Genomic DNA, 12277 nt, shown 5'->3' with positions numbered 1-12277 from the left:
GTTTAATTTTTTTATGGATGCCATATAGTGAGTAAAAATTGAGGTATATATAGTTATTAGGGGAGAGTTATTAGGGGAGAGAGACCAAAAAAAAAAACCCACAAATCTATCATCATGGAAGAAGAGACTAGAAAACCAGTTCTACCAGAGTTCTATCAGATCATGTACTCCAAAGAAGTATAACTTTTACTAGATAGAACCTTCAGTATTACTCTCAGATTCTTGATATTGTAAAATTTGTGGGGGCTCCTATATGTGGAAACAATTTATAGACTTGTATTATAGCTAGAGAGAGAGTCTCAAACATTTTTGGTCCTTATTATAAGTAGTTTTTTCTTTTTCTTTTGATTACAGCATCTTCACAACTATTTCACAGTGACCCTTGGAATTCCTGCTTGGTGTTCTTACGTCATTTTTGTCATAGCCACCTTGATTTTTGGGCTTCTCTTGGGTCTGGTAAGAGATAATGCCAATCTTTTTTCATATCATTAAAGCTAAATAGGTTTCATGCAAAATTAGAAAGCAGCCAAGAAAGAAAAAGCACATAAACAAATATCATTTTGTGTGTCATCTAAGCAGTTAAGTAGCATTTCCTTGTTTGATACTGCTTTCAGTGGTAATTTGAGATGGAAAATTCATTAAATTATTATCTCCTAATCCTGTCCCTAAAATATTTTGAAGATGTGTGCTGCCCCAAATATAGGCAGTGATGAAAGAAAAAATAGACCTTACTTGATAGTTTCCGGTACAACTGAGTCGTTTATGATTTCATACGTTGCCTCCTCAATTAGAACATTGTGGCAACAAGGCCAAAGCTGTGAATTTGTTCCTTGAGTGAGCAAGATGATTTTTTCTTATTCATATCCTTCAATTCAACCTCTAATCCTGGCCAGCTGCTTATACATACACTCTGGTGTGTGGTGGATTTTACCAGTTAATATGTGTAAAAAAAAGTCAGTATCGTGGAAAAAAATTAAGATACAAAGCACATTGCTGTGTCTTCTTTGACATGATGATCAGTATCAGGGACGTATCTGTGTGTTTTCTCCCTTGGTATTTTAGGTAAGTGTTGAAATAATGAATTTATTTACTTAACTATATAGGCAATGATAAGTATTTTGGCATGTTTTACTCTTTGATACAATTTTAAAATTTTTTCTCTTTACTTACACTTGATCAATTTAATTGAGCTTTAAACTAATTAAGATAAATTCTTAAAAGCCATTATACTACATATTAATCATGTAGCTTCCAAATGCTGTATGATAGGACTAATTGATGATTACCAAAAAATTATATTAAAAGGACAAAATTTTAGTTAAGATTATCTTAAAAAACTGTCCTTACATTTTATAATGAATTTTGTTTTTTTGTTTTTTTTAATTAAACTTTATTGGGGTGACAGTTGTTATAAAGTTACATAGATTTCAAGTGTACAATTCTGTATTACATCATCTATATTTCACATTGTGTGTTCACCACCCAGCGTCAGTTCTCCTTCCATCACCATATATTTGATCCCTTTTACCCTCATCTACCAATCCCTTCTCCCCTTATGTTCTTTTTAGCAATGTCATTTTAAAAACAAGCTCAAAATATTAGCAATTGCCTTCATAACAAGTCATAACTTAGTACAACGCAGTCATATTCCATAGAGCCAAGGAAGCTTGATTTTATTTTGCCATGAACATGCTTTCTTCATATTATGATTTGTATTTGAGATTTTACTGCTGATGTTAACTTCATGGGACATGGGATGTGTCTGTCTTTCATTAGATATGTTCCACTCTGATACATTAATCTTATTATTAATTAACACGTCCCTAATGTTCTGGCCGGAAAGGATTTGACTTTGAATATAAATGTACTACTCCCTAGTGCTAGATTTTTCTAGCAATGCATTTTGGAGCCACATGACTGAGGCTTTTATAGGGGAATAGTATGAGATCCTGGGAGACTCTGAGGTGGAGTTATGGAGAATATAGGTTGAGTATGAGCCTATTGGAAGACCATTGAAAACTATATTTCTCAGCATAGAAAGTTTTAGAATTTTATCTTTGAGGATGACTTTAAGTCTAAGAAATGAAATCAGTCCTGCCTGTGCTCTAAGTTCATTTGGAAACTTAGATTCAAATAATCAGTGTACAAAGGTTAGAGGCTTAACTAAACAAGAGAGTTGATTCTAGACTGTTCAAGTGTTGAAGTGGTATAGAATATTATGCCTTTATACAAAGTTTGGAAGAGAACTTTATTTAACAAAATAATAATAATTTTAAAACAGTAATAGACTCATACATTTTTAATACATTTCCATAAAATAGCATACAGATATCTCTGCTATAAACCTTTTCTACAGCTGCAATATATGTTAAAAGAAACACACAACAGCTGGAATGTTTGCCGTCAGTGAGATCTTCAGGTGTGTAGTTCAGTGTTCTGTGTCACCTTTGCCCTTAACTGGGGGCTGAAAGTAGAGCCCAGGCATGCAGTCGTGTGAAGCTCCATCCTGGCCACGCTGGAGGTTCTCCTTCCCTCTGTGAGTCTTTATGGAGTTTAATTTATGCAGTGGCCTGAAGGGGCAGGATGTTTTCCATAGAGAAGTGATTTCCTGATGAAGTCATGGTTTCCCATAAGTCTGATTATTTATTATGTTTCCTAATTTTTTCTAATGTTGAAAGATGGGAAATCAAAACAAGGCTATTAGTTTGATTTTTGTTTACTTTTTCAATTGACATAGTGATAGTTGAAATAATCTTACTAAATTGTTTTTCACATGTAAACAAAGGGCTCAGTTTTAGAAATCAACTATATATTTTGCATTTTAAATCAATGGAAAAGATCCTTAGCTGCATAGTCTATATATCAGGTCACTCTGGCAGCATCATTTTCTGCCATCAGCGACTCTGCTCTGAAGGACGGAAGACAACAAAGCTCTAGAAAAGCAGAAAAGCAATGGAAACACAGGCAGCAGTGTTTTACCTCTGGGATCTCGTCCCCATTTCAGCTGACATAGACGCTGTCTACATTTAGTTGCTTAGGTAGATTATTTCTCTAACTGCTGTTGACCAGTGCCTAGCACAGAGCCTCCCGCAGAGAAGGAACCCCAGTATTAGGAGGCACGTTACTCTCCACGAAAGGTAGTAAATCTCCCTACTCTCCTCATTTAGCGGTGTGGCTGTCTGCACCTACTTGGGTAAAAACTGAAACCTGAAAATGTAACCCCTGAAGGGAAGATGAAGAGGACCCTTGTTATTAAACAATGCCAGTTTTAGTGGCTCAGAAAGTGGCCCATTCCAAGGTAATTGTTCTCCAGACCAGAAAGTAGATCTGGAACTGAGAGAATGAGAGGGTTTTACTCCTAGTTTCTGAAAAGAAAGATTATATCATGGAATTATGTACTATTAGACATAAAACAGACATCAGTGATAGGCCAGCCCAAAACCATCCTTTCAAATGATAGAGCAGTTAAGTGACTTGCCCAGGGTCACACAGCTACTGAGAGACAAAGTTGAGACTAGTGTCCCATAAGTCTTTTCTAGGCCCCCTTACCCAGCCTCTAGATGGCCAAGGTATGTCTCAAGTAGGTCTTACTCCTCCACCCCCATGTATTGTGAATGCCAGTGTTTCTTGGCACTGGCAGATGTTTGTTTTCTTTCTTTTGCAATATGTCAGGACAAAAATTTCCCTTCCAGGTTGAATTAAGAAATGAAAAAGAAAACAAAAAGTTACAAAAATATTATGTCCCAGGAATAGCTACCGAGTAAGCACTAGACTAACATTAAAAATGTAAGTTTTCAACCTCAGTCTTTTCAGATGGAAATGTTTTCCTCTTTGGTGTTCAAATCAATTTAATGGCTTGGAGCTTGTTCCTCCCCAACCCATGAACTTTGTACAGCTTGTTGCCCCACCACATGGGTCTCTGCAGCCTGGTATTCATAGCTTTCTCTAAATCCAAGAGCCTCCATGATCAAGTTTGGTGTAGCTTAGAGGAACCAGCCATCTGGTACTACTCAGCTGCTCATGACTATGCCCGGGGCCTGAAATGTGCCTTCTTCAAGTAATCATTCTTGATCCTTCCCAGTGCCATCCCTGGTTGTCATCTCTGTATCTCTTATCTCCTGAAGTGCTTTATTTACTTTTCTTATGAAGCACAGGTCCCATGTTGCTTTATAATTAAACTGCCATTTTTTCCTCTCATTGAACCTTGCCCCCCCAGATGTTAACATGATGCCTTGAACCTAATGAACCAAATCCCGAGTAAAGTAATAAATGGAAATACAGATAGTAATAATCCTAAACACAAAGTAGGATGCACGTTTGATGTTTATAAAATGGAACCAAAAGGACTATGGCTGAGTTCTTTAACATGGTGTAGCGTACCTTTAAAGCACTAATGTCTGAAGTACCACTCCTATTTGTTGTTGAGCGGCAGCCCATGTACGGATGAGTTGTATTTGTCCAGAAGAGCGTTTTCTAAAAGGCCATTTTACTCTTAGTCTTGTTGATGGCTATCATCAACAAGACAAATAATAACTAGTGTTGGAGAGGCTGCAGAGAAAAAGGAACCCTCATACACTATTGGTGGGAACGTAGATTGGTGCAGCTGCTATGGAAGCAGTATGGACGTTCCTTGAAAAATTAAGACTAGAATTACTGTATGACCCAGTAATCCTTCTCCTAGGTATCTACCCCCCAAAATTTGAAAACATTTATCTGTAAAGATATATGTACCTGATGTTCATTGCAGCATTATTCATGGTGGCCAAGACATGGAAACAACCAAAGTGTCCTTCCATTGATGATTGGATAAAGAAAGTGTAGATACAAAGTCTGACAATTAAGTTCATGAACTTGTTGCAATGATGTTGCTAACCTTTTTTGATATTAGAGGGATTATTCATTATGAATTTGGACCAACTTGACAAACAGTTAACCAAGTTTACTATTTGGAAGTGCTGAAAAGACTGTGTGAAAAAGTTAGACGACCTGAACTTTTTGCCAACAATTCATGGCTCTTGCATCATGACAATGCACCAGCTCACACGGCACTGTCTGTGAGGGAGTTTTTAGCCAGTAAACAAATAACTGTATTGGAACACCCTCCCTACTCATCTGATCTGGCCCCCAATGACTTCTTTCTTTACCCAAAGATAAAGGAAATATTGAAAGGAAGACATTTTGATAACATTCAGGACATCAAGGGTAACATGACGACAGTTCTTATGGCCATTCCAGAAAAAAAGAGTTCCCAAATTGCTTTGAAGGATGGACTAGGCACTGGCATTGGTGCATAGCTTCCCAAGGGGAATACTCCAAATGTGACCATAGTGATATTCAGCAATGAAGTATGTACCATGTTTCCCCAAAAATAAGACCTAGTTGGACAATCAGCTCTAATGCGTCTTTTGGAGCAAAAATTAATATAATATCCTGTCTTATTTTACTATAATATAAGACTGGGTCTTATCTAACATAATATAAGACGGGGGTCTTATATTAACTTTTGCTCCAAAAGACGCATTAGAGCTGATTGTCCGGCTAGGTCTTATTTTCGGGGAAACACGGTAGCACTTTTTCTAGGATGAGTTCGCAAATTTAATTGTTCAATTTCGTATATACAAAGGAATATTATTTGGCCATAAGAAAAGATGAAATACTCCATATGTGACAACATGGATAGATCTTGAGATTATCATGCTAAGTGAAGAAAGTCAGACAGAAAAAGTCAAGAACCATATGACTTCATTCACATGTGGGATATAAAACTGAAAGCAGCAAACAAACAAGACAAACGAACAAACAAACAAAATCTTATAGAAAACACAGGCAACAGTTGAGTGATTACCAGAGGGTAAGGGGGGAGGGTAGCTAGTAAAAGAGGGAAAAGAGGGTGAAATGTATAGTGATGGAAGGAGAACTGACTTTGGGTGGTGAACACATAATGCAATATATAGATGATGTTTTATATAAATGTACACTTTACACCTATATAATTTTACTAAACAATGTCACCAATAAATTTAATAAAAACAAAAAATAAAATAAGAATAAATAGATAAATAATAGAAGGCCATTTTACACTTGGCGAATAGTGTCTATTTTCTTATACATCCTTGATTCATCTATTTTTAGTGGGCTTTCTGTAGACATTTGACTTTGTAACCCCTGTTTTCAATTAATAGTATTTTTCTATATTGTGTCATGTTTAAAAAATAGGAAATTCTTAGTTATACCCTTTTCTTTTTTGAGGATTTTCGACTAACTGCTAATTATTTGAGTATGAATATCTGGTTACAGAAATAAAGCCTAATTTTGACATTCTTTGGTAACAAATACCCTACCTACTCACTATAAAATCACTGTTTTTCCCCCTCCAGATTTTGGTGGTAATATCAGAATGTTTCTATGTGCCACTTCCAAGGCATTTATCTGAACATTCCGGTAAGTGTGATAAACTCACGCAATAGAGTATTTTTGGAATTCTGTGGTATGCCCTTTATAGGCCATGGATTTTCCCCCTGTTTGCTTGGTTACCATACCATCACCACTACCAAATTCCTCAAAATATGTTCTCTAGATAGACTTGAATAAAAATTCTCTTTTTCCCACTCTTAAATTAGTTAATATTTCATTTTGGTAATTTTCTTTTTTCCTTTAACTGTATGCCCTTCAGTTGACACCTTTTTCTTCATTTAAACTGGAATGAGAAGAGAGGGAGGGGACCTCACATTTATTGAGAAAGCCTCTACTGTGTACCAATAACTATTTTAAACCCTTTAAAAGCAGTCTCACGCAATCTTTGCACTGTTGTACACTGTTTCTGAGACCAAATAACTCTGGATTTGCATGTTTTTCTTCCGATTTTTGAGACTATACTTGTTGAATTCTATGTGGGAGTTTAAATATGCTTATATTTCTTTTTAGTTCTTGAAATTTTCAAGGCTTTGAGACTTTCTTAGCTACAGCCACCCACCACTTAATGACAGGGATGTGTTCTGAGAAATGTGTTGTTAGGCAATTTTATTGTTAGGCCTTTGTGTGAACATCGTAGAGTGCACTGACACAAACACAGATGGTGTAGACTACTACTATAATTGTATGTGCTATACTTTTATACAGCTGGCAGCACAGAAGGTTTTTTACATCACCACCACAAACACGTGAGTAGTACATTGCGCTGCTACGTTATGACAGCTATCATAGGAATTTTTCACCTCCATTATAATCTTATGGGACCACTGTGGTATATGCAGTACGCTGTTTATCAAAACGTCGTTATGTGGCACATGAGTGTAATTAGAATTCTTAAAAGTGACAGAAACCCAATTTAAAGCAACTTGGAGTGGGGTAGGAAAATTTATTAGCTCACGTAACTCAAAAGTCCAGGGATGTTCTGACTTTAAACACCGCCCAAAGGATGTTAGATTTCTGTTTCCATGTCACTGATTCAGTGGCTATCAGCAGCAATAGCTATCCCTGTAGAAAGAGAGAAAGCTTTTCCTCCTGACTGGCCAAATTTGCTGGGCAGTGCTCTGATTGGCTCAGCTTAAGTCACATGGTGAACCGATTACCATGACAGGCAATTGGGTCACTGAGTCTTCTACAAGGTACAAAACACAAAGCATGAGGAAACCTTTGCCCTCCCTGCCCACATGCTCTTCCAAAGTCAACATGGTCAGTGAAATCTGCAGAGGGGGACGGAGAAGCCCTGGATGGAGCTAGGACACCAACCAGAGATCTGTCCTGTGTAATAACGTAGTTTCAAGATGGAGAAAACTATCAGGTGCCCTCTTTTCATTTCACAGCTGAACGCAATCCATTGATGACTGAATGACCATTGTTTATTCACAGGATATCCCCTTCTTCCCTCCACAGAACAGAGTCGGAGGTCAGAGGAGGCTTATCGGGCTGAACAGTTGCAGGCGGCAGAGGAGGAAAAAGATGATTCAAATGAAGAAGAAATCAAGGACAGCCTTGTAGATGATGAAGAGGAGAAAGAAGACTCTGGGGATGAGGAGGAAGCAGAGGAAGAAGAGGAAGAGGACAGCCCGGCTGCTGGCGTGGAAGAGGAGCGGAGTGACCCCCAGGACCAGGGGTCCCTGAGGGAGACCCAGAAGGAAGTAGAACCTGATGAGACTGAAGAAGACGACGCCCCTGAGCAGCCCCGGCGTTCAGCTGACACAGAGATGGCAGAAGACACATTGAGGCAGCGCAAAAGTCAGCACGCCGACAAGGGACCATAGGTTTAAGGACAGTATTAAGGAATATGCTTCCCTCTGGTCTGCGGTTTAAACCAAATCCTTTTTTGTCCTGAGTGAGCAAGTCTTCTAAAAAATGATCTCTAGTCATGTAGTGTCATGGCATTAAGCCTAATGTATATTAATGAGACTCTTTCAGGCATGACAATCAGAATACAGGAAAACAAACATGGTGTTAGGATCTGTTTGGGGACTTGGGATGGGCACAAGTTCATGTGCTGGGGGCTAGAGAGTTTTGAGCAGAGGTAGCAACCTCAGCCTTTATGAGTACTGTTCGTTGACGGGGCTGCAGGCAAAGCAAAGCTGCTTGAGCATCCTCAGGTGTAGCAGAAGCTTGCTTCCTCCTCTTGGGTTAAGTGTTTTTATCAAATTAAGAAACATCAGGCACCATAGTATAGGGACACTTTTTTAGAGGTACAAATTGAGAGGGCCCTGGAATTACTGTAGGAAAGAGCTTGGAAGTCATCGTGACTCTAAACCTCCTTTGTTTTATTTCTTACCTTTAACATGTCCAACTTTCCCACTGTGGGCCTCAGCCTCTCCACGCTCTTCACAATACTTGCTTAGTGAGCAGACAGCAGCTGGGTTTACATCAACTAAGTTTATTCAACGTAAGGTTTAGATAATCAAGAACCACAGCCCATGAAGCTATAACAGCCAAACTTCTCAAATGCAATGTTGTCACCTTTGGTGATTCAAAAGGAAGTAGGGATTTTACAGGAGAGAGTTTTGTTGTTTTTGTTGCCAAAATGTGATAACTTTTTTTTTCTTCAAAAAGTTCCTTTAGCAATATTCCTCTTAAACCCAGAAGTCCCCTAAGTCTTGCCAGTACAAGGTAGTCTTGTGAATAAAACTTGAATACTGTGTTGTTTTGTTTCCATCTCAAGGGGTTCCCTGGTCTTGAACCACTTTAATAACTGAAAAACCGTTTCTGGTTTTCCTTTAGAGATGTGCTTTTGGTGAAAGAATTAATGAAAGTGAATATCTGGAAATGAAAGATTTGGTTTCATTTCCTTCTTCCTTAATCTTGTAAAGAATTTCATCCTTGTAAATCTCTCAATACTCAATCTACTAAATGTACCCAGGGGGCCCAATTTCTTTTTAAAAATCCATCCATCTACTTCTGCCTTACCTGATTTATGTCGTAGAATAAGTTCATAAAATTAGATTCCAAGCTTATGAAAGATGACTAAGTTGATTCTACACCCCTTGGGTCCAGACAGAATAATAAGTAGTACAGGTTTATGAAATTCAGAAAGTTTTTTTAAAAAAAGAAATATGCAGTACACTCCTATCTGGCTGTTTAGATAACCCTTTCCTTGTATTAACTTTGAACACGGGATCACTGGAGGACGGGGGAGGTTCTGAAACTTGCTATCCTCCTGTGCTTGAACGAGCCTGTTGCAAACCTCGCACAAAGAGAGTTTTTATTCTGCAAGAATCCAAGTTTTAGAAGTGGCTATTTTTCGTCTTTCCAACTCAGTTACCTGACAGTCGCATCCCCCAGTACTGTGAGGGTCATTAAGAGTCACCAATAGTTTTTAAACAACATGGCCTCAAATTTGAGGCCATCACAAAACTGAGAGGCTGGGAAAATCTTGACATTGACTCATTTCCTTTCCCTCCCGTATAGGTCTCTGACATCCTCACACAGAGCACCGTCATTCTGATGTGGCAGCTCTGTCTCCCTGATACCAGGAAGTTTTCTGGTTCATTGCTGAGCTCCCCTCCTGTCACTGGATTGCTTTCGCTTAATCAGCTGAAGCAGGTTTTCAAAGGTCATTAAGTTCAAGTTCAGAGGTATGGAATAAGAAATGTTTCATAGTTTGGTTTTTTGGTATAATTCCTCCTCCCTCATATTAATTTTTTTTTTTTCTAAGTGAGTGAGTGACTAGAAGAGAGGGAATGAAGATATAAAATCTATGTTGGCTTTTCATAAATATAAGGCCAATTTCTAATAGGACCCCAAATAGTACCTAATTGTATATATGTATTTTTTAATCTATTTTCTTTCTGAGCAATACTGAAAAAAAAAATTGATGTGAGGGGAGAAAAACATCTTGGAAAAGAAGATTCATTAAAAGTTTAAGTGTCTGGCTATGAAAACCATTTTTCCTGTTTTGTTTTTTTTTAACATCCTGGCAAAAGATGGAGTTTTTACTAAAGTCTAATAAGTACACATCTAATTTAATTTCTTTTTATTTTTGGCCTTTAGGTTTGTTTTCAACACTCACTGAATATACAACTAAAGGAAAAAGTCAAACTAAAATAATTTGAAATTGGATTAACATTTCAGTAGGATTCTATGGACATTTCCTGTAGATAATATATTTATTCTAGAAGTCAAGTGCATGGAAACATGATTTTGATTAAAAAATAAAATAATCATGCTTCCCTGTATTGCAGTATTGGTTATTTAATTGCACAATAGTATTTTGTATAAATTAAAAGTAGGTGAAAGAAATAAAAGTACCAGGGTTTTAGAATGGAGGTACAATGCCTTATGTGTGAGTAGTTGGCGCAGGGTGCCTTTTCATTGAGTAGAGGAAAGGTTGAAACTTACAGCTACCTTTCTCTTAGTTCCTTTTATTATTCATGTCTTGCTAGATCTGCTACCCTACCCCACCTTGCTTAGAGATCTCGTATTGAGGCAACATATAGACAATCCCACGTCTTTCTTTCCCTTTGAAGTGTAAGCACTGAATGGGCCGAAGCAGGGCGCATTCAGCTCACTGCATGGGCATGTACCTAACACCTGAGCTCACGTATATGATCCCTGTTAGCCACAGACCTCTTTACATAAAGCAATTCAAAATAACTGCTGTAATAAAAAGTAAACAAGCTTTGGCCGGGTTGGCTTTTGACACTGGAGAAAGCCAAATTTTGACTTTTTTTTTCTGGCCCCAAACCCCTGTTGATAGCTATGGTGTTGCTATGATTTGGGAATAAATAAGCCTGCAGAGCCTGCATCCTGTACCACCTCTGGGGTAGATGATAAAAATGTACTGTAAGGCAAGTACTTAACATGTGACTTTTTATTACCGAATCTTTCAAGAGTGGAGCTTGTTATGTTGATTCACAGGATGGAGAACATTAAAGAGTCAAAAAATAAAAGGGAAGAAAAGATAGGGTACGCCTGACGTTTCAGCATACAGCCTTAAATTGAGAAAAATAAAGGAGAAATTGATGCTTTACTAATGTGTATCAATATTTATCTGTCCTTTATCTCAGTGTTGAGGTTATTTCTGCCAGTATTATAAATGTACGGTTGACCCATCCTGTCAATAATAACATTTTGGAAAGTATTCATGTAAACCCTTTATGCCAACAGAAAAGTTCCTTCTTGTTTATTCTCGTTACCTCAGTCCTACATTTTCATCCTTTCGAGAATTATAGCTTGTCTTGAAAAACCAAACATGGAATCATCAAATCTGATGAACCCTAATGGGGCATCTGTTTGAACAGCTTTCCTGAACCTGGAGGTTCATTTGAAAGGCCCTTTTTTGATAGCTTCAAACCAGGAGATGGCCTTTAAATGGCTTATTCTCAGTGAAATTTCATGTGAACTGTGACATTGTATATGCGTGACTCATACAACTTTGACGTGTTTCCAATATAGGTTAATCGTATTTGTTACTAAATAGCTTCTTTGTGCAAATGCAATTTTTATACTAAAAATACTGCTTATTTATATTGCAATACATTATAAATTTATTATTTATATTCTTTGTAATGGTCTTCATTATTTAACCACGTGATACTTATTTTTCTCTTCATACATGTATTCCTTGCTTCCTCAAATAGCATCTGCACCAACTGGAATGAGAATTCAAGATACGAGTTTCTAGCAGTACATTGCCTGAATTACAAAAAACCTTAATCACAAAATTGTACATAATCCTTGATCCTGTGTGTTTTCATTTTATTGTAAATTTCCATTTGCCTAATGGAAACCTAATGACAGTGGTAACTAAGTAAAAACAAAACAGTGTATTGCTTTTCCTATCAACATTTTCACA

General features: G+C 37.4%; 1 protein-coding gene across 1 annotated transcript in view; it reads left to right on the top strand.

Moving 5' to 3' along the window:
• The window catches only part of TMX4 (thioredoxin related transmembrane protein 4), a 41148-nt gene extending 29169 nt beyond the window's left edge, over positions 1–11979 (top strand). Inside the window, exons 6-8 of the mRNA XM_019734915.2 lie at positions 355–456; positions 6378–6441; positions 7876–11979. Of these exons, the coding sequence (XP_019590474.2) occupies positions 355–456; positions 6378–6441; positions 7876–8243 (534 nt within the window). The 3' untranslated portion in view covers positions 8244–11979. The remainder of the gene's footprint in view (positions 1–354; positions 457–6377; positions 6442–7875) is intronic.
• Positions 11980–12277: the final 298 nt, after the last annotated feature.

The sequence above is a fragment of the Rhinolophus sinicus genome, linkage group LG13 (genome assembly GCF_036562045.2).
Source record: "Rhinolophus sinicus isolate RSC01 linkage group LG13, ASM3656204v1, whole genome shotgun sequence".
NCBI lineage: Eukaryota > Metazoa > Chordata > Mammalia > Chiroptera > Rhinolophidae > Rhinolophus > Rhinolophus sinicus.
Note: the sequence above shows the minus strand (reverse complement) of the source record. Positions and strands in the feature narration are given on the sequence as shown.